We start from the raw sequence: 23,276 nt of genomic DNA, 5'->3' as shown, positions 1-23,276 counted from the left end.
TAGCTGGGCGTGGTGGCAGAAGCTTGTAATCCCAGCTACTAGGGAAGCTGAGGCAGGAGAATCATTTGAACCCAGGAGGCAGAGGTCACAGTGAGCCAAGATCATGCTATTGCACTACAGCCTGGGCAACAAGAGCGAAACTCTATCTCAAAAAAAGGAAGGAAGGAAGGAAGGAAGGAAGGAAGGAAGGAAGGAAGGGAAAGAAAGGAAGGAAGGAAGGAAGGAAAAGAAAGAATAATGAATCTCCATCCTATCCTACACCTCTAGTATCTGTATTTTGTATCCTGTATCCTTCCAGAAATGTCCCATGCACACAAGTACTATGTTATTAAGTGTTCACACAGATCTACACATTTATGATCTTATTTATTTATTTTGTTGAGATGGAGTGTCACTCTGTTGCCCAGGCTGGAGTGCAGTGGTGTGTTCTCAGCTCACTACAACCTACAGCTCCCAGGTTCAAATGAGTCACCTGCCTCAGCCTCCGGAGTAGCTAGAATTACAGGTGCCTGCCACCATGCTTGGCTAATTTTTTTGTATTTTTAGTAGAGATGGGGTTTCCCCATGTTGGCCAGGCTGGTCCTGAACTTCTGACCTCAGGTGATCCACCTGCTTTGGCCTATCCCAAAGTACTGGGATTATAGGCATGAGCCACTGCGCCCAGCCACCTGATCTTATTTTTTAGCATAGAAGCAACCTGCACACCTTTCATTCTAGCTTTCTTGTCATTATCCATTTAATTCCAACTATCAAAGAAGAGACTACATTCAAAATGCCTTGTATAGCACCTGGCAAAAACAGGTATGTTCAACAAATGAGTCCTCCCTTGTGCCCTTGGGTATTAGGCAATTTCATTACAAATGTAAAAGTATATGGTGGGATTCCCAGATAGAGATTATAATTGTGCTATGTATGTGTTTGGTTTTTTACCTGTACTACCTAAATAGGTGTCAAAAAGTTACCTTTTATGTGTCAATACCTTCCTTCCGCACCCAACACCCACACACACACACCCCTCCCCACAACGCGTGCATGCTTTGTAACCATGAAGGATGTTGTAATGTGCACAAGCAGGAATGTACAGATCCTGTGATGATTACATGGATATTATCAATGCACGTGTTTCTTTTTATGCTTAATATGTTTAGGACATAGCAGGACAGATCTATTCTATTCCTCCTAATGACAATGTAGAATTCCATTATATGGGTTATTACTGGCTAATTTAACGGCCACATTGCTGACCATTTACAATTTTACAAATAACTTTCAACTATTTCAATTCTTCCTAGATGGAAGACAAATGGCAGTAGGAGAGTTTACACATTATCCCAACCAGACAGGCGAAGAAGAGGAAGGGGTTTGTTTATTTTATGGAATGGTTTTAACATGTTCTCTTTCTGTCCTTTAGTGTGGGCCAGGAGGGGGCCAGAGGTCCAAGATCTGGTCCTGTTCACTCACTGTGCAGCCTCAGGCAGGCCCCCTCCCCTCTCTGGGCCCCATCCTCCATTCCCTTTAAGGGGCTAGACAATGTGATAGAACAGGTGCCTCCTGTTCTAAAAGTCTGTTCCCTGATCTGCTGCCTGAAGGATGCACTTCTGGGTGGTGCCCATCTGTGTCACTCACACCCACACAGCTCTGTCCCTCATTGGTGGCCACTCCTGAAAGGACAGGGGGATGGTGAGCGGACTATTCCTCTGACCTTCTGGCTGTGGCCCGGGAAGGTAGGTGACTCTCTGCTCTTCTCCAGGTCTGCGCGGTGAAAGCCCAAGGTCCCCTCCCCCTCTCCATGGTCCTCTTTAGAAGCCAAGAGCAGAGGCACACGGAACGTCTAAGAACCAGCCAGCCAGCCCTCCAGGAGCTCAGAACAGCTTTGAGCCAAGCAGCATGAGACCAGGCTGAAGAAAGGAGCTCAGAACTACCTTGGGTTGGGACCGGCCAGAGGAGAGCCCTGGGGCATCCTCCAAGACCTTGATGGACAGGAGCTAAGAGATGTTGCCCAACAAATACAGGCCCTTGGGGTGGGCTCTCCCCAAGCGCTGAGAATCCCCCTCCTGCTTTAAACCTTGGGGGCCTGTAGTTATGCACAGAGGGAAGAGCCAGGAGGCCCTCAGGAACAGAGATGTTAAAACAGAGACTGTTAAGTTGGGAAACTTGGAGATCTCCTCGTGGGTGGTCCTCAGCCTGCTGCACATCCCAGCCCCCTGTGGGGCTTTAGCTCTTGGTGTCTGGGCCCCACTCCCAGAGGTCCTCACTGCTCTATCAGGAATAGAGCCCTGGACACTGCTACTTCTCCAAGTTACCCAGCTGATTCTAGGTCCAGCCAGTGCTGGTAACCTGCTCTGGACCCAGCCTTTCATTTGACTGAAATAACTGCTGACATTCCATAGCCTTTCCACATGTCACACATTATGCTAAATGTTTTGACAACAGCATCTCCTTTGGTTCTCACAGGAGCCCTATAGATAGGCAGGCACTGAGGAAACTGAGGATTAGAGGGTTACATGGCTTCTCAAAGTTAAACAGCTAGTAACAGAGCTGGAATCCACACGCACATCAGTCTGACCAAATCCTTCATTCTTCAACTGTCTTCTACCCTGAGGAAACCACTGCCCAGCGAGCTGATAAGGCCCCACAGGCCGACAGGGCAGAGCTAGTACCAGAGGCCACATCTCCAGGGCCCATGCCCTCGCTCTCTGCCCATCCTGTGACTCCCTAAGGTGGGCCAGCGCAGGTGGACTGCAGCAGCAGGCCTGGTCTGCACAGAGGGGTGGTGGCCAGGGAGGCTCGCTAGGGCTTCCTCCCACTCATCAACATCCCATTTGTGCCTTTGAGCAGCGTTCTGAGCTGCGAATTTACTCTGCGGTTCCATGGTAGTTACAGTCAGGTTGCTATGGGCTCCGTCCCCAAGGGGGAGCCTCGGCAGCCAGCCCTGGAGGAAGCTGCTGATCCGCTGAGAGTTGGAGTCCTCCTGTCCAAAGGCCACCCGCCACACAGGGCACAGATGGCTTTCAGGTTGTCTTGGGAAGCCCCTCATCCCTCCAGATCCCAGCTCAATGATTGGAGTGTGAGGGCAGGATTTCCCCTGGTCAGAGGATCCCTCTGAAAGCTGGCACCGAGGTTGTGATGAGAGTGAATCCTAACAGCTGTACCCTTGGCTAGCACTTCCTGCCTTCTCAGAATACCTTCTCCTTCAGGGCCTCCTGGGAGAAGCTGGGAATCTCAGTGGCCTGGGGCCAGTCAACCTGCTTCCTCTAACCTTGAGGGCTATGCTCTTCAGGGGGTACTTAACTCAGGGAACCTCAGTACCTCCCTCCATAACATGGTGGGTAATCATTCAAACTGACTGAGTACCTGCGATATGCTGGATGTTATTCTAAATTTTCCATGGATTATCTCATTTCACCTTCCCATATACTATGATGTCAGCACTATGCTCTTCCTCATCAAATGGACCTAATAAGAAAACCTATCTCACAGGGTGTTCCGAGGATTAAATTCATTGTAGAAGTTAACCATTTAACCAGTACCTTAAATTACCTAGATTATCATTCCATTTGAAGAAGGAGAAGATAAAGGTTAAACAATGTGCCCCAGGTGATGCACTCAGTAAATAGTAACAGGGCTAGGATTTGAACCTGGCACTTGGATTTGAGTTCATGCTCCTAACCACTACACTCACTCTCCTTTCCTGCCTTGACCAGGAAATGCAGCCATCTTTAGGGACAGGCCAAAAGGGTTGAGCTCCCTTTTAGAACAATGAATGGGACAAGAAGGCCACAAAGAAATATGGTTTGGCAGGAGGCAGGCAGGGCCAGGCCTTGGAGGGGAGGTGAGGCTTTGAGGCCCACAAACGCAGGAGTGTACTCATCTCTATAAATATCAGCCGTGGGGTTCCCTGCTTGGCCTCAGTGACTGGGGTGTGGCATCCCAAAGCTGCTGCTATCATGTGATCAGAGCAGGTCCCTGGCCAAGGGCTCTAAAAGGACACTTTTGGACTTACAAACAGTCGGGCAAGATTACCCTTCATGAGAAAGATTCCACCCTGATTGGGAAACCCCATTTATCTTTGCTTGCCCAGGCAGCTGATCTAGTGAGTGTGTGGATGAGAAGCCCTAAGCAGGGCTCTGCAAGGGAGCAGCAACAGTAGATTGCGGGAAGTAGGGATCAACAAAGGCTCCAGGGACAGCTGAAATAGAGAGGGCTGAAAAGAACCATTCTGAGGCAGCCTCAAAAATGCCCAGAATGAACAGGGCCAAACAGCAGTGATGAAGGATCATCCTCACACAGGCATCTCAAATTCCACCCCTGAGAGGGACGTGGTGTTCTCAGCAGATGAGCGAAGGCTTCCCAGCCTAACAGGGTGGCTTCCGGAGAAGTTACAGGACCGCAGCCTCAGGTGGTCAGGCAAGGGCCTGGGGTTTGTCCTGCTAAACCCGCATGACCCAAAACTTGCTGGCCACACATGGGTCTGGGGAAACACTGAGTCTAATGAGGCCACCAGCAAGTCCAGGCAGCACAGTCGGGTGGGGTAAATTCTCAGGGACATTTGGGTATGGCTTACAGCAGCGGGTGCCCCTGTAACAAAGCCACCACTGTGTCCAGAAAGGAAAAGTCTATTGAGGAATCTCATGCACTGATTCTTTATGGGGAGCAATACAGATTGCCTCTGTTGCCAGGAGAAAACATTCCCACAGCAGTGTAAAAAAAGAAAAGTTAATTCAGGCCAGGGTGGGAACAGCAGAGACAGGGACACACGAGAATGAGGGGAGACAGGACAGATTGAGTCCAGGATGATAATACTCGCCCTGTCGGCCTCGTGGGTTTGAGGAAGACTGTAACGCACCCCATAGACACAAGCGAGGAAGTGGATGGGAGACTCCACAGCCAAGTTAACGCATGAGTCAGCTCTGTGTTCCCTGGAGCAGTTATAACTGGCCCTGTCGAAAGCACCCTCAGCCATGTGATAAAGGGATTCCAGCACGAAGGAGAATCTGATGGCCAAAGAGTCCAGTCTCCTTGCGACAGGCCGGCCCACCCAGGGCACTACTCAGCACCATCCCCAGAGCTCAGCCACATGCCTCTTCTCCAGCCCTCCCCTTCGTGCTGGAGAAGGGCCTTCCCGCACCTTCCTGAGAGCCTGCCTCTAAGCTCGTATCAGAGTCAGCTCGAGAGAGGAGAGGAAATGATAAAGCCCCATGCGCGGGGCCTGGAGCACAGCTGGTGCTAAACTGGTTCTGCCTCCCCCTGAATCCGGTCAGTAATGCTGTGAGGCAGTTATTACTATTCACATCTTATGGATAAGGAAACTGCAGGTCAGAAAGGGGAGGTGGCCTGACCTCTGTCAGACCTTCCTAACCAGGTCTCTGGGCAGGAAGTGGTGGAGCTGGATTCTGCTGACTTGGACTGTGTTCCATGGCCTTCGTCCCACTGTCAATGGGAGTGGGAGGGAGACCTTTCCCCAAAGGTCTTTCCCCTCCCAGTAAATGTTTTTCCTGATGACTTCCAGGCACCTGACTTATAAGGCAGCCCCTAAGCCAGGCTGAGGCACGTAGACACAGTTCCTCTGGCTTAAGGCCTTCTGCTCCCTTGTGTAACACTTAGGCCTTGTAAGAAGCAGGTGGATTTTCACCCAGGTCCCTTTAGAGAGCCAGCAGATCAGAACCCTGACCGACTAAGGACATCCCCTGGCCTCGGTGGGTAGAAAGGGCTGAAGGCAATGCAGGGGCTGTGCCCGGCAGGATGGACTTTGCAGTGAGTGGGTCTACTGGGGGGGTGGTCCTCTTACTTTATCCCTTTAGCTTTCTGGAGAACCATCTTTCCCGGCACAGTGGCGCTGTAATGTCTGGGGTGGGGATGTCAGGGTGGTGATGAGAGCTGGTGCAGCCACAGCAAATGACAGGTCGCCTTTGGGGTGGGAGGTCGCAGTCTCCTGAAGTGGGAGAAACTGAAAGGGTCAGCTCAGTAGCCCTCAGGGTGGACTCCCAGCAGCCCCACCGTGTGCTCATGCCTCAGAGTCCAAGTCACATGACAGAAGGTCCATGCAACCCTCGAGACCAACCCAGCCTCCCTGTGGAGCCCAGGGCAGCTTAGCTCTGCAGCCCCAGGCACCACAGCCAACCCGCTAGAGCTCCTGTCTCAGCTCTGCCAAGGTCCCGGGAAGCCTCCCTCATGGCCCATGGAAGTACTCAGGCCTTTCTCAGCCCCTGGGGCAGCCAGCTACTCACCTCCACTACCTGCAGAATAAGGGGCCACAGAAGTAGGCAGCGGGAAGGAGTGACCAGGGGCCAGAGGCTCTAAGGAAGGAGGGATTCGAGGCTGCATGCCAGGCAGAGAAATAGCAAAGGGAGAAGAATAGCGGAGGCAGGAGGAAAGGCTGCCAAGGCCCGACGGACACAGAGCTACTGTACTCCAAAGAGGCAGCCTGTGTTGGAGAGGGCAGCCGCCAAGCCAATTTACTGTTTATTTTATTACTCTGTGTTGCCGGGCCTTAGGCCAGGGAAGTTATTTCAGGCAAAGATCACAGCACATTAATTAGTTATTAGAAGAATGTCCTTTTCTGTGTGTTCTTCCTGAGACAAGAAATAGACCCCGTGGCAAGCACATATAACAGAAAGTAGATGGACTCTCAGGGGCAAAATGCCAAGAACTGGGGGAATGAAGAGGCAAGTCTTTGTTTCTGAGGAAAAGGCCCCTCACAGGTTCAGGCCTGGGATGGAGACAAGAATCAAGGCGAGAAGCAGGGATGGGAGAAGGGAGGGGAGGAGGCCTTCTGGGACCTAGGCATGGACGCACTTATCCACCCCAGAGCAGCCTCACTCGCTCTGGGGAAGGGATGCAGTGTCAACTCACCCTCTTGGAAAACAACTGCAAAATATGACTCTTAATACAAAAATTTTAAAGTTAAAAAATAATTTAAACAAAACTCTGCCCAACCTTTGGCCTAGCAATTCCACTTCTGGGAATCTCAAAAAAAAAAAAAAAAAAAAAACAACAACAACAACAAAAACAACAACAAAAAAACCACACACACAATATAGGAAAAAATATTATACACAGAGATATTCAGAATTATTCTACGATAACCAAAAATTAGAAATAGCCTAAAATATCCAAGAGAAGTAGATTAAGTAAATGAAGACTCGTATATACACACAATGAAATAGTATGCAGCTGTTAAAAACAATGCTATTCATTAGTTATTACTCATTAGTTAAATGAATAATTGTATATACAAACAGTGAAATAGTATGCAGTTGTTAAAAATAATGCTTACAAATAATGCTTATAACATGGGAAATGTTCATGCTATAAGTGAGAAAAACTGGCCAGACGCAGTAGCTCACGTCTGTAATCCCCAGCACTTTGGGAGGCTGAGGTGGGTGGATACCCTGAGGTCAGGAGTTCGAGACTAGTCTGCCTAACACGGCGAAACCCCATCTCTACTTAAAATACCAAAATTAGCCAGGTGTGGTGGTGGGCGCCTGTAACCCCAGCTACTTGGGAGGCTGAGGCAGGAGAGTCGCTTGAACACAGGAGGCGGAGGTTGCAGTGAGCCGAGATTGTGCCATTGTACCCCAGCCTGTGTGACACAGTGAGACTCCATCTCAAAAACAAAAACAAAAACAAACAACCCAGCATACAAAATTATATGTACAGCATGATCTCAACTGTGCTATAAAATAGCTACAAATACTGGAAATATATTTTATATATAAATTATATGCTTTATATATAAATGTTTTATATCTAAATTAAAGTAGCTTCTCCTAAGTCATGGGATTGTGGGTGACTTTCTTTCTTCTTTATTCTTTTCTATATTTTCCAATTAAAAACAACTGTTTATTGGATTTTATGAGAAAGAAGAAAAGTACACGATTTGGTTCTAGAGGGTTCCCTGTGGTACGACCCCTCCTACAGTGCTGGCTGACACTTCCCCAAGGGGAGACAGCTTTTGACACATGAGCTAAATTCAGTTGCTGACGTGAGTGGGGAGAGGGAACTATTGTACATGGAGGATAAGAAAGAAGAGAGATCTGTCTCTCCCGGTCTTGCTGTCTCCCTCAGATAAGGAATCATCTGTGGCAATTTGACTCTGCCACTTTCTTAGACCCAGTTAACAGCCAGTGATGACTCAGGCAAAGCCGGGAGAGTGTCTCAGACAAAAGGCAGTTAAACCTGTCTGCTGCTTGGGGATCCTCACCTCTCCCCATCTTCCCTCCCATTCTGCAAAATGTCTGCTGGGAACCTCCTATAGCTGAGACCCCGGAGATGCTAAGGCATGGATGTTGTCTTGTCAGTGACCATACTCCAGGAAGGAGAAGCTACAAATAATGTAGGAAAGGTTACAAATACCATATGTGCAGAGAGCCAGGGAAAGCTGTGAGAGGGCAAGGGCCATCTGCAAATGGCCTGCATTTCCCTTGCGGCACGAATGGGCCAAGTGGAGGCCAGGACTCACAAAGGAAACCCTGCACACAACTCAAGCAGCTCTGAAGTGCCTTTGGCAGCAATGGGTGCTTAATAAAACAAGGGGCATGGCTTAGATCAGGGGTTCCCACCCTAAAGTCCAAAGATGGCCCTTGCACCCCCAACATTATATGCAAATTTGGGATGCATGTACATTTTTCTAAAGATAGAAAGTTAAGAAGCAATGGATTAGATTAATCTCAAAGGCCTCTTGCAGTTCTATCAATACAAAACATACAAGAGCCAACGGGCCCATCACCTCCCAAACACTTGGCCTCTCAAAGCTGCTGAGCCCTAGGCTATGCACTCCACAAGGACAAACTCAATGTGGTGTTGTGTTTAGACATGACCTATTAGCATGGTGCTACTTCCAGAAGGCTTGCATTACAAGGTCGATGTTAGAGAAAATTAGTACCTAGAAAATTAGTAACTAGACTGTTAACTTTTCTGCTCTCCTCACCAAACAAAGCACAGCATTTCGCATGCTGTGGATGCTCAGACAGCCAAGGAATAGGAACATGGGTACCCTGCTTTCCAAACCCTCTGCAGGAGATGAGCATGCTTGACTTTGGGGGGCCACCAAACTCCATTCTCAGTCTGTGGGAGCCTGACTCTTAAGGCAGAGGGCCACAGCATTCTCAACAGTTTGGAATGGCCGTAAAAGAGGCCAAGAAAAATGGCTGGCCTTGAAGTTGGAAGGATTAACAACTGGAGAGAAGCCTGTTATCTAAAGATAGGAAGGGCCTCTGCTGGACTTCTCTGAATGCAGGGTGAACAAATTGACTTCTTGAGCTTCCTCCAGCCCAAGGATTCTGTAATTGAAGGGAATGGATGACTCACTCTCAGAGTTACAGGCGTTTAGCCAACCATCTCCTCACATGCATCTAGGACTTAGATCCCAGGTCTGCTGCCCACTCTTTAGATGGCTCTGCACAATTCATTTAACTTCTCTGCGCCTCAGTTATCTCACCTGCAAAGTCAGGAACTGGATGAGACAATGCCAATATCCCTTCCACCTCTAAGAGTCTTTAATATTATTATTGAGCCATTAAGATCAAATAAGAGAAAGGAAAAAAAAAAGCATTCTGCTTCTGGATTCTGTCGAGTCTCCAAGATACATATATACACACACAGGAGCTCTGCTTTAGAGAAGGAAATGATAAAAGGAGGGCAAGTAGCATCCCCAGGCCACCTCCGTCCCCAGGCCTGCACCCATCAGAACTCAGCTGCAACTGTGAGGCCCCCACGTGAGTGCCAAGCCCCTTGAAAAGCAAGGGAAGCGATTTCGCCCGTGAATGATGTGTTTCTAAAAAGTGAAGATGCAAGACATCCCCACCAGCATAAGGTGCTCCAGAGACCAGGAGCTCTTCCATTGTGCCTCCTGGGGCTCGATTTCATAATCCATAAGATGGGGAGACCAGGAATGGCTTTACACTTGAATACTTCAGGTTGACCACTAGAGCCAAGGGCCAAGTAGAGTGTACAGGTATTGGGTAGGATGGGAAGGGGGACCAGCAAAAATTATGGGGTAAGATTTTGACGCCTGCACAAACACAGTTATCTTCAGAGCCCTCAACTGAAGGCTTCCCATTGGTCCCCTGTCAGGAGTGGAGCACCAGGAGTGACCGGAGGGACTAGGCGCTGGGCTCCGGGGTGGGCTGCCGGGACCCTGGGCCGGCTCACCTGATGAAGGTGGTCTTCCCAGTGGAGTACTGGCCCACCAGCAGAACCATGGGCTTGTTGTCGAAGTCGGCATCCTCCAGGGCGGGCGAGTGGAACTCGTGGAAGCGGTAATGCTCTTCCAAGGGCAGCAGCTTGCTCTTGTAGAGTTTCTTGAGCCCCTCACTCACCGTCTGGAAAACCTCGGGGTCCTTCCTCCGGCGGTCGTCCGTACCCAGCCAGCTGAACATCGCAGCCGCCGCTCGCCCCCGGCACGCAGCCCCAGGGGAAGACTCCTCCTCAGGGAAAGATGTCCCGTAGGACCGGTCCGCCGGGCTCAGAGCCGCGCCGCCGCCTCACCCAAGCGCGGAGCTCAGCCGCACCATGGCCCGGGCACGCGGCTAGGAGGGCCGGGAGCGCACTCTCCCTGCTCCTGGGACCAAGTCCAGCCGCTGCTGCATCCAGCAGCCCAGGCCGGAGGGAGGATAAATGATCTGGGCTAGAGGAGGAGGGGTGCAATCTTGGAAATTAAAGTCGAACCTGCAAGGAAACTGCCAGATACCGGGGTCCCCGATCGGCCCCCAGCCCTCGCCTGCTCTGCCCTGCGTGCAGCAAGGGATGCTTCGGCTCCGCTCCTGCCGGACCGAGGCGGCTCAGGGGAGGCGGCGACGCTGCCCAGCCCGCGGACAGCCCCGCATCCGCAGCAGCATCCTGCAGCCCCAGGCGCTGATTTAAATGCCAGCTGGGCAGGAAGCCGGCGCGCAGAGGAAGTCCCCGAGTACTGGCAAGGCAGAGCCGGCCCCACGGTCCCGGCGACAGGAAGCCGCGCAGGGCGCCGCCATGTTTGTGGGCAGGCGCTCAGCTCCAGACCTGCGGCCGCGCGGGGAGAGGGATGCTGACCCAGTCCCGGGGGAGAGCGCCGGTGTCTCAGTCCCCGCCTCTGGGGCTTCATTTTTGGAACAGCGCCCTCTCAGGGACGGCTGCGAGGACAGAGTTGACCTGTTCATCACCCTCCCTACATTGAATCGCCTCTCCTTCGGTTGCTGAGGTCAATTCCCTAGGAAAACAGGTACTCTACTGGGATTTTGGGATTTTTTTTTTTCTTGGCATAGAAAGAAGGACCCACTATCCGGTTCCACAAAATAACCAAAACTGTCACTACTCAAACTTTTAGCTAGGCTTAGGGTGAAGTCATAATCGTTCCCTTTTATTTATTCATTCATTCCAGCAAAGCAAAACAAGCCAACAAGCAAAATCCCTGCAAGTATTGGGCATGTATTATGGGGCAGATGCAATTTTGGTGACTGTGGATACAGAGATGAGTGCTGAACAGATTCTTCCTTCCAGGAACTCCAGTGAAGGCAGGATTTAAAGAGGAGGCATGAGCAGAGGGCCATGGGAATACAGGGAGGATTCACTCCTTTTGTGTGGCTAATTTGACGAAGGCTTCACGGAAAGCAGGACTGTAAGCTGGATCCTAAATGATGAATTGACATTCATTATTCTAGCAGCATAAGGAGCATTTGCAAAGGCTTGAGGAACATGGGAGAACTTGGTGTGTCTAAGGCAGAGTAAACTGTTTGGCATAGCTGGAGTGTAGGGTTTAGGAAGGTGGAAGAGAGTGAGGGAGACCAAGCATGGAAGGCTTTGCCAGAGATGGGGAACCAATAACAATGCTATTACTAATCATTGTTACATTAACAAAATGCTCAGCATGTGCAGGGGCCTGGGCTGAGTTCTCAGTGAACATTGCTTTATTTAACCTTCATGGCAGATCATATTATCTCCAGCATCATACCAAGGAGAGTGAGTGGGAACAATGTTCAGGTGTAGGCAAAAGCAGTGCATTGTGTGTAGAGAATTTAAACCCAATAATAAACTGGCTGAAAGTTGACATGCTTTGTATTGGCACCATTCTAAACAGTATAGTGAGAAAACACTCTTCCCTGCCCAGGCTGATGGCTCCCACTACCCTCCCTTCCACAGATGAAGAAGGAGTAGGCTATGGACCAGGCAGGGACTGGAATGCCAAGAGCAGTGTCGAGGGCAGGGACTGGAGGAGCAAGAGGTTGGAGATTGATATGGTTTTGCTCTGTGTCCCCACATAAATCTCATCTCTAATTGTAATCCCCGTAATCCCCACGTGTCTAGGGACAGAGCTGGTGGGAGGAGATTGGATCATGGGAACAGTTTCCTTCATGCTGTTCTCATGATAGTGAGTGAGTTCTCGTGAGAGCTGATGGTTTTATAAGGGGCTCTTCCCGCTTCGCTCCTCACACTTCTTTCTCCTGCCACTTTGTGAAGGACGTGTTTGCTTCCCCTTTCACCATGATTGTAAGTTTCATGAGGCCCCCTAGCCATGCAGAGCTGTGAGTTAATTAAACCTTTTTCCTTTATAAATTACCCAGTCTTGGGTATTTCTTCATAGCTGTGCGAAAACAGACTAATACAGAGGCCAAGAGACCATTTAGGAAACGATTCCAAAACTTGACAGCAGCAATGGGATTGGAGAAGAGGTCAGACTCAAAAGATTTTTTCATGGAATAGAATTGTCAGATCTTGGCACGTGATAAAAAAGAGGACATAAGGGTGAGGCACAGTCTAGGATGATTTTGAATTTTCTACCATAGGGGATAAGATCGTCGGAGAAGCTCTTCCAATAATTAGGGGAGGCACAGAGAGAGCTGATTTAGCAGACAGAGATAATGTATTTAATCTAAAACATGTTGCATTTGAAGTGCCTGCAGGAGCTTCAAGAAGAGTATGGTGAAGCTGCAGGGATTTCAGAGGAGGGGGGATTGATCAGAAGCCAGTGCTGAATAGAATCTCCTTAGTTACATCTCAGATCTCCCGACTCTCTCCTTGAAACCCAAAACTGACACCTCTTGTTGAGAAATCACTCAGATTAATATTTCACCCTTGGTGTTTAGTTACTACCAGCATACAAACCTACGGAGTAATATTAAAGATATTTAACAACTCACAGGGCATGAGAATCAAACACCCAGAACAGATACTGGCCTTCCCAGTGGAGCAAGACTTGAGCCCTGTGCCATACCTGGTGTTAATACAGTGGTGTCTGGACCTTGGAGAGGTCTGGGCCTATCCCTGGGGAGAGGTCAGGATGGCCAGCATGACAGGAAAGAAATCAAGGGGCTCCATTATGAAAATATTTCAAGAATTTTGTAATCAGTACAACCATGCCATTGTTTGCTGAATGTCTGTTCTGAATATCTAATTTGCCGAGTGCCTGTTGACACATCTACTCCCGTCTCAGTCTTGAGTAGTTGAAATCTATCTGTTTAAAAAAGGAACTAATGGAGCATTTCTGTAGACTAGCAATAAAAAGTCATAAAAGATAACATTCAAAAAAGATACCGTTTTCAAAAGAACAAAAACCTAGGGATAAATCTAACAAAAGATGTGCAAGATCTTTATGTGAAAAATGACAAAACTTTATAGAAAGATATTAAAGAAGTTCTAAATAAATGGGAGAGACATGTCATGTTCCATCATGGAAAGATTCCGTGTCACAAACATGTGAATTCTTTACCACATAATTGATAAATTCAATAGTTGAGAGATATGATTGAAATCAAAATCTAAATAAGGTTTTCCATGGAAATTGACAAGGTGATTCTAAAATGTATAACATATAGAGCAAGAGTAAAAAATAGCTTAGATATTCCAGGAGAAGAAAGAAGATAAGAGGAACAAGGAGGAGGAGGAGGAGAGGGAGAGGTGGAAGGGGAAGGAGGGAAGAAAAAGGAGAACAGAGAAGAGAAGAAGACAACAGTAACATAGCAATGGCAACAACTAAGTGAAGAGAACTTGCCCTAGTGGACATTATTATAAAGTTGCAGTGGTTAAGATGGTTTTGGCACAGAGACCAATAGAATAACGACACAGTAAATAGCCAGGAAATTTGGAAACCTGATATATACAGAAGTTGCTTTAGAGATTGCATATATATCGCCACAAAGTCAGGAAGAATTCTTTAAACGAGACATCAGAAGTACAAACTGAAAATGAAAAAAACTAAGTTTAGCACTAGCAAAATTTAAAACTGTCGTTCAACTAAAATAAAAAAGTGAGTGAAAAGATATTTCCCATACACAAAACCCACAAAAGCATATCCAGAATATAGAATTAATGCCTGTACATTGATAAAAAAGACAAACATTCCAATAGACAAAAACTTGGCAAGAGCCACAAAAATGTCTTTTACAAGAGGCTACATGAATGTCCTATAAACACAAGAAAAGATGTTGCATCTTGTTAGTAATTAGAGAAATGCCAAACCACACTAACACTCCATACCCACCAAAATGGCAAGAATAAAAAAGTTGGATGATACCAAGGTTGGTGAGGATGTAGAGCCATGGGAGCTCTCATAAAATGCTGGTGGGTGTGCAGGCTGGCACAAACACTTTGGGAAACTATGTGGCATTGCTTCGTGAAGCTGAAGATGTGCATGACCTGCCATTCTATTTCAAGGCATGATCTAGAGAAACTCTTGCACATGTGCGTAGGGAGATAAGTCTAAGAATGTTGATGGTAGCATTATTTGTAGCAGCAAAAATGTATAAACAACTAAATGTCCTTCACCGAGTAAATGGATGAATTGTGCCACATTCATATAAAATATGTAGCACACTGGGGTCTAGTTGAGGGTGGAGGATGGGAGGAGGGAGAGGAACAAAAAGCAAGAACTATTGGGTACTAGACTTAACACCTGGGTGATGAAATAATCTGTACAACAGACCGCCATGACACAAGTTTACCTATGTAACAAACCTTCACATGTACCCCTGAACCTGAAACAAAAGTTACAAAAAATGCATACTCTACAGATGAGAAAAATGAGGAAAGTGGTGCTACTGATGCCAAAATACAGTGTTGAGTGAATAAAGCCAGAAGTAGGCTATTATGCATAGAATCATACAATTTCATTAATGTTTTCGGTCATGCAAAAACCACTATCTGTTGTTCATGGATGCATATGTGTGCATTGAAATTTTTTAAAAGAGAAGCAAAGGAATGGGGTGTTCTCTGGGGACTAAAAAGGGAAATGGCATTGGGGATGGGTACACAAAACACAAGGAGCTTCAACTATATGTACACTGTTTTCTTTCTTTTTCTTTTCTTTTTCTTTCTTTCTTTCTTTTTTTTTTTTTTTGAGACAGGGTTTTCCTCTGTTGCCCAGGCTGGAGTGCAGTGGTGCCATCTCGGCCTACTGCAACCTCTACCTCCTGGATTCAAGAGTTTCTCCGCCTGCCTCAGCCTCCCAAGTAGCTGGGACTACAGGCATGAGCCAACACGCCTGGCTAATTTTTGTATTTTTAGTAGAGATGGGGTTTCACCATGTTGGCCAGGAGATTATCTCTCAAATTTGATAGTGAGTACTTGGCTATTCATTTCTTACTCCTTTTATCCTTTATTTTTAAAAAATCTGATCCTTGGATGCACAAAGTTGGAATTGTTTTCATAATTGTGGTTCAAGACAAACTATACCTGGCTCTTTTATTATATTTTTTAAAAACTTAACACATATTTATGTAATGGACCCTTGATGAACCCGTCATTCAAACCGAGGACTAGAAAAATTAGCAGTAATTTACATCTACTTATGTGCTCCTCCCCATCCTGTCTCCTGCCCCTTCTCCTTCTTTCTAGAGGAGACTGCTATCCTGAATCTACTGTGTATTGTTCCCTTGCTTCTTAATTACTTTTACACACAAATGCAAACCGAAAGAACATATTGTTGAGGTTTAGTGTTTTTGGACTTTTTATAAAAAGCGTATCCTGCTACATGTAGTGTCCCTGGAACTCGACTTTTCTCCCATTCAACATTTGTTTTCAGCCCCATCTGGCTCCACAGGGCTCTCTCCCACCAGGTGTCTCTTCCAAACCCAGCACATGACTCCTATTTCTGTCACCTGCCAGGTGTATGGGGGTTCCCAGTCAGACAACCTGCAGTGGATGGAGTCCCGGTGTCCCCATGTCTTTGCTGTGTGAGCTTGGGGAAAGTGGCTTTACTCTCAAGCCTCAGCACCCTGGTCTCTGAAATAAAGATGGCAATAACGTTTTTTTCAGGATTAAAGGTACAATGCATGTAAAGTGCTTAGCGCAGGGCCTGGTCCATTGAGTGTGTTCAGTATATGTTAGCTCTTAATATTATAATCATTATTATACTTGTATCTACTACATGGCACTGCCTTATATCCTATTTAACAAGCTGTTGAATAAATTATTGAATAAGCTTAGTATTTAATAGCTGTAATATTTAATAAGCTAGCACCTAATAAGTTAGTGAGCAACTTCTTTCAGTTCATTTGTGTCTTAACTGAGGATGGCTCATTAACTCAAAGGAATATAATTGTTACTAGTGATGTCTGTGGCGTTCGCTATGGGTTCTTGGGGATGACACTATGAAACAGAGGACTTTTCCATCTCTTCCATTTCTCCCACTCAGATACTAACCCAGGCCAAACCCTCCTTAGCTTCCAAGATTAGATAAGATCGGGTGCATCCAGGGTGGTATGGATACAGCCACTTTCCTTTCTCATCCACAACCCCAGAGTTTGGCCAGAAGTAAAGAGAGAAGATGGAAACTGTAGCAGCAACCTGGAATACAAGTTTGAGCCCTGGCTAGGGGAGTTAGAAAAATCAGGAAGTGGGGCCAAGTGTCCACAATCCTAGGAATCTATGGCCTCTTTCAACCTGGCCCAAATTCGATTGCATCCGAGTGACCTGCCTGCAACCACGCAGGCACCCATGCCTTCACCGGTGCTTCCCACTCCTCATCACATGGGCTCCTTTATACACCCTGTCCTCAGCCTCAGTCTTCCCTTCCCCACCCTCTGCCTGGTAGGCACCCACTCATCCCTTAGGGCTCAGTGCGGTGATCCGCCCTCTGAAGAGCTGAGTCAGCAACTTTCCCATAAGAAGGCTCTCCACTTCCAAGCTACCCCACGTAAACCTCTGTTACTGCATTCATCATATTTTACTGTAATTACGTGTTTAAATTGTTTGCCTCTCAACTAGACAGGGCACGTCTTCAGCCTGGCGCTGTGTTGTACTCGTTCTGTTTACTTCAGTTGGAGGTGAAAGTGCATCAGCTCAGCCAATGCCTACTGATGAGATCAGGCCGAGTGAAAACCTCTGTTTAGGATAAGGTCCTCATTGGTGAAACCAGAGTAAGACAAACACCAAAGGCAGAAAAGTGTCAGTGACACTTCACAATGTTGTTGTGGGGATAAGATGAAACAATGTAGGTCAAGGACTTGATACGTTTTTTATAAGTCTATAGTAAACGCTCAATAAATAGTTCCCTTTCCCTTTGGATGAATGAGTACTGAATGTGCACAAGGAAAGGGAAGTCTGGAATAAAAATACACAGGTGAGGGAACTGTGCTCAGGAAGTTTATAAGCCAAAAAAGAGGTGAAGAAAGAGGGTCTGGCTGAGTCTAGTTAATGGTTTGTTCAGGAATAACACTCCCCCTTCATACCATCGGTACCAATTGCTGGGATACGGCTCTCTCATACATAGCAGCTCTCCTCGGCAGAAAGTCAGTTTCATCCCTAGGTGCAGCAGGAACAGAGCTAACCTGAGAAATCCAACATTTCACAGAGGAAAGCTCACACCATGAGAGGCAGTGGTGTGTGTCTGGTTTTAATAAGCTGCCTGCTTGATGAACCTCCACAGCTCAGTTTCTAAGAACCTCAACTTCCAAAGGCAAGACATTTGCTACCTGCAAGATGTGAGCTATAATTAGAAAATCTCCCAATTATGGTCAGTGTCTGCTTTTGTAGCACATGTGTTTCCAGAGCGTGGGCATCTGGTCCTCACGGCAATCCTGAAGAGGTGGATAGGGATATTTCCCAGAGGGAAACTCAGGTGCAGAGAGGGAGGAAACTGCCCACACAGGCATCCTTGATTGAGCTATCGATCATCCTACTCACTTTCCCCTCAGTCCACAAAAAGTGGGAGGCAGCTTACCAAAATCTCTTGAATTCTAAAAAATAAATGAACCCTTGAGGCAGCTGATATGAGGGAAATGGGCAGGTGGGTGGTACAGAAATATCAGAGAGAGGTGAGCAAGAGGCCCCCAGAGGTGAGCAGCCATCACATTGGGCTCTGAGCTGCTTGATCAAAGCAAAAACAGAAACAAGTTATTAGTTCCAAACCCAAATATATCAGTCTGTTCCTGCCAGCAGGATCTTGATTGCACCATCCCACACAACAGCCTCGCTTGAGTAAGAGAAACACCCAAAGCAGGAAAATCCAGTGCTGAAGGACCCCAGGACCAACACCAGTTCCTGAGCATCTTTCCTGGGCTGTAAGTGTTGTTTATGTGTCTGTCTCTTTGCCAGGGGAGATAGAGGAAGTGCCTTGAGCAGAAAAGCTCTTTTTTAACCCTGCACAGGGCTGGTGCAGGCACTGACGTTGACTCATTCTTGATGTGGCTTTTGACAAGCAAACAGAAAGATTAGAAATGTGAATTCTCTGTAGTTGGCCAATTATTATAACCTTATATGTTATAACAGATAAGTCTATGACAACAAAAATGTCTGTGAGCACAGAGAACCTGATAAAGGCAGAAGCTATGAGTGTGGGTTATTTAAAAATACACAGGCGGCCGGGCGCGGTGGCTCAAGCCTGTAATCCCAGCACTTTGGGAGGCCGAGACGGGCGGATCACGAGGTCAGGAGATCGAGACCATCCTGGCTAACTCGGTGAAACCCCGTCTCTACTAAAAATACAAAAAACTAGCCGGGTGAGGTGGCGGGTGCCTGTAGTCCCAACTATTCGGGAGGCTGAGACAGGAGAATGGCGTGAACCCGGGAGGCAGAGCTTGCAGTGAGCTGAGATCCGGCCACTGCACTCCAGCCTGGGTGACAGAGCAAGACTCAGTCTCAAAAAAAAAAAAAAAAAAAAAAAAAAACACAGGCAGACAAAGTGGGGTATTAAAGTTTGGGGTGATAATCCATCAGGAATTATTTCCGCATTCTTTACTAGTTCTTTTGGTTCAATGATCTTCTGTTCTCTTTTGATTTGTCGTGTCTTCTTAAAGATAAATTATTATAAATTATTGGGTAACATAATCCTTATTTCAGAGTTATCTATTTTGTTTCCATGAGTTATTTGCCTAAATTAGAATTATGTCATTTAAATTACAGCAACTTTTGTTAAATTTTAATATCTGGTATGAATAGTCACCCTCCCTTACTAGTATATTTTTAAAATTTCTTAGATATTCTCACTTTCTTCTTGTTTTCATCATTGTCTTCCTCCTCCTCTCCCTCTTTCTGTCTTTTATTTTTTCCAATTGAAATTGAAAAGTAATTATGAAAATTTAGGGGTAATTTTACTTCAGTCTTTTCTTTTGTGCGCATATATTTAACTTGCCGTGTGATATTTTCCCCCAGTCAACACCATACCACCAGTAATTTTACATCTCCTGAAAAATATTCCAATAATTAAATTGAAATGAATGCTAGTATTCAGCTATATGGAAATTCTATAATCTAATGAACTATATTCAATGATGGACAGATAAGTCATTTGCAAAATTATTGTCAACAATAATAAAAACTCTATTTCAGAGTTATCTATCCTGTTTCTGTGATCATCATTGAAAGATGAACATTTTTGTATGTAAATATTCATCCATGGTTTTATTTTCTTTGTACATATTTAATAAATGAAACTACTGGGAATATTACTAATGCTTTTGATACTTATCACCAAATTGCTTTCCAAAAGAGGCACATCAATTTATACACTTACCACAATGATGTCAGAGTTCCTACATTTTTTCCCTCTCTCCAGCCCTGTATGTTACTATTTTAAAATATTTTCATTTTATTAAAATGTAGTTATCTCTCATTTAATAATCTAAACCTTATTATTTTAAAATATCCATCAATTTGGGAAATGAGAAGTGATAGACTTTTAAAATCAGTATATATTTTACTATGAAAACTTTTGAAATTGTTTATTAACCATTTGTATTTTCTGATTGTCTATTTTTTCCCTCATTTTCTAAAAGCATTTAGTGTTTTCTTATTGTTTTGAAAGAGTTTTAAGTTTTACAGTAAGGACATGATTAATCTTTTGTCTGTGTCTAATCCAAGTTAATTTTCATATTTTGCCAATTACCTTGTCCTTGTCTCTTCTCTGTCTTACAAAACAGAATCATTGGGATCTCTTAATCAGAATCTCATTAAAACTGTGAATTAATTTTAGGAATGACATCCTTTTAATACTTAATCTTTCCCTCCAGGAGTATGACATGACTGTCTATTTATTCACAAATCTTTTATATCTCTATAAACTTTTTATAGTTCTCCTCAAATAGCCAAAACCCTTCCTTGATTATTCTCAGATATTTTGTAGTTTATTATTATTGCAAATGAGATATTTCTATTATGGTAACTTCTAACGGCTTATTGTTATATATAGGAATCCCATTAATTTAAACAATATATATAATTATTTTATTTACTACTTATTCATTTGATTTTAGTTTATTATTTGTTTTTCAACTTATATAAAGATTATCAACTAGTGCTTTTCTTTTTTATAATACTATGTTGGTTTATAATGTATATTTTGTATTTTGGCTAGAATTTTCAGAACAATGTTGAAAATAACAAAGATGTCAGCTTTCTTGTTTTGTTCATGATTTCAATGCCATCCTGGTACCTGTCTGGATTCTTTTTTCTCTCCTCACCTCAACTTCCCCACCCCTTGGCTTGGGCATGATGACCTCTTTCAACATTTATTTTTTCCTTTTGGCTGGATAAAAAAATATTCTACTAAAGCAAAGCATCTTGTATGTAGTATCTTCTCAGCTTTAACAGGCATATATATTTGTGTGTATATGGAAGCCTTCGTACGTAAATGTGTATGTGTGTTGTGTACTGAGTGTTCTTTCCTGGGAGCCTGGGTAGATGGTGGTGCCATCAATGGAAGCTGAGACCGTAGAAGAGTCTCAGGAGCAAGCAGTCAGTTTGAGGAGTTCTCCACTGATAGCCACAAGGATACTACAGCACTGCCCCAGGCTCTTCTCAAAAGGCTTCTCCTTTACGGGATGGGACAAAATTCACATATTAAAGAGACAAGATATTTAACTGATGACACACTCAATGTGGATCAATACTGAGATGTAGTTGTGAAAAATGATGGTGAGATTCAGGCTGTATGAAAACAAACATAGGAAAAAATGACTATCAACATTGATGGAGAGCCTGTTACATGTCAGGTGTTACGCTCAGTGTTCTTAAATAGATGACTTCGTTTCATTTGCACAATGACAGCTCAAAATGTCATTATTCTCCCAGATAAAGAAACAGAAGCAGCTGGGCATGGTGGCTCATGCCTGTAATCTCAGTACTTTGGGTGGCCAAGGCAGGTGGATCACGAGGTCAGGAGTTTGAGACCAGCCTGGCCAACATAGTGAAACCTCATCTCTACTAAAAATACAAAAAATCAGCTACGTGTGGTGGTGGGTGCCTGTAGTCCCAGCTACTTGGGAGGCTGAAGCAGGAGAATCACTTGAACCCGGGAGGCAGAGGTTGCAGTTAGCCGAGATTGCCCCTTTGCACTCCAGCCTGGGCAAAAGAGCAAGACTCCATCAAAAAAAGAAAGAAAGAAAGAAAGAAAGAAAGAAAGGAAAAGAAACAGAAGCTTAGTACTTGGAATGAGGCAGAGTAGAGGAGGTGTCATTGTCTTTCTGAAGGCTTGGATGTTGAACTGACTTACGTGCTCCAGATGTGGTCTGATGGGACATATTTAACAGTGAGGGAACTGGTCACACTAAACTGTGTTGTGTGAATAATTTAAGGAGCTAAAAATTTTAAAGTTATATTTGAAGGGCGGTCACATGGGCTGGTGAAAACTCTGGATAGAGGGTGAGCCAAAGGTAATCAATTTACTACCGTAATATCACCCACTTGCAAGATTTCCGCTTCTCTCTGCATCTGCATGCTGATAACCTTAAACATTCCTGTCTCCCGTTTACACTTCTGTTGTCTTAGTCAGTTTAGGCTGCTATAACAAAATGCTGTAGATTGGGTGGCTTATAAACAATACGCATTTATTTCTCACTGCTCTGGAGGTTGGAAGCCCGAGATCAGGGCACCAGCATAGCTGGGTTCTGGTGAACCAGGTTCTTCCAGGTTGCATGTTGTCAACTTCTTGTTGTATCCTCACATGGTGGAAAGTTGGCAGGAGAGCTCTCTGGGGTCCCTTTTATAAGAGTCCTAATCCCATTCATAACTCCCATTCATAACTCTCATTCATTGCTCCACCTTCGTGACCTAAGTACCTCCACAAGCCTCCACCTACTAATATGATCACATTGGGGGTTAGGATTTCCACCTATGAATTTTGGGAGGATGCAAATATTCACTCCATAACACTTTGAACTCCAGATCTATTTCTGACACTTTCACCGGGATATCTTATAGACCAATCACACTTAGTCCAAGGGGTTAAAAGGTTCTCAAAAACCTCTCAGTAAGCACCAAATCCAATCATTAGTGAATAATCACAATTATGATTTTCAAAAAATGTATTGAATGCATATTAAGTACCCATTTAGTCCAGCCCCTGGATTAAATGTTTTATATTCATTACAATACAAACAATTGAATTTTTCCACTAATCATGTAAAGTATCTATCATTCCCATTTTGTGGATGATAACACTGAGGCTCTTAGAGGTTAGTTGCTATCTTGAGGCTATCTGACTAGTAAGGAGTAGCATCGGGGTCAAACCGCAGGTTGATCTGGCTCCAAACATAAGGTCTTTCTAGGATGCAAACTCCACATAATTCCAGAGCGGGCAAGTCGAAGTGGAGGGTGCTATGTGTTTGGAAGGCGCAGGTATGAAGGCCACCTAGGTGACTAGTGTTTTCAGAGCTGCTTCCTCTTTCAATAAAGCCCAGACTCAAAGACTTACCAGATATGCTTTTCAGTTGAGGGGAAGTTTGGTCTTTTATACTTTGAAAGGCAGAGATAAACCTTTCCATGGAACCGTAGGAGGAAAATGCATTTCAACATAAGTCTCTTCCATGTTCTATTGAAAAGTTTTGCCCACTCAACTCCATAAAAGTGTGTTATTTTCTGTATATAGAGAA

The 23,276-nt window shown here is 45.3% G+C and overlaps 2 protein-coding genes across 5 annotated transcripts in view; one reads left to right on the top strand and one right to left on the bottom strand.

Moving 5' to 3' along the window:
* The window catches only part of EHD3 (EH domain containing 3), a 34,022-nt gene extending 23,034 nt beyond the window's left edge, over positions 1–10,988 (bottom strand). For both annotated transcript variants that reach the window (XM_017854216.1, XM_017854215.1), the window contains exon 1: positions 10,153–10,988. In XM_017854216.1, the coding sequence (XP_017709705.1) occupies positions 10,153–10,379 (227 nt within the window). In that variant the 5' untranslated portion in view covers positions 10,380–10,988. The remainder of the gene's footprint in view (positions 1–10,152) is intronic.
* Positions 10,989–11,030: 42 nt separating this feature from the next.
* CAPN14 (calpain 14) overlaps positions 11,031–23,276 on the top strand; it is a 59,687-nt gene continuing 47,441 nt past the window's right edge. Inside the window, exons 1-2 of one of the 3 annotated variants that reach the window (XM_017854210.1) lie at positions 11,031–11,197; positions 18,349–18,470. The gene's annotated coding sequence lies outside the window, so the exon portion shown is untranslated. Of the gene's footprint in view, positions 11,198–18,345; positions 18,471–23,276 lie in introns of all 3 variants that reach the window. The other 2 variants (XM_017854211.1, XM_017854212.1) reach the window with 2 other exon arrangements.

This window comes from Rhinopithecus bieti, unplaced genomic scaffold (genome assembly GCF_001698545.2).
Source record: "Rhinopithecus bieti isolate Rb0 unplaced genomic scaffold, ASM169854v2 scaffold_37555, whole genome shotgun sequence".
Taxonomy (NCBI): Eukaryota; Metazoa; Chordata; class Mammalia; order Primates; family Cercopithecidae; genus Rhinopithecus; species Rhinopithecus bieti.
This window is presented reverse-complemented; position numbering and strand designations above follow the sequence as displayed.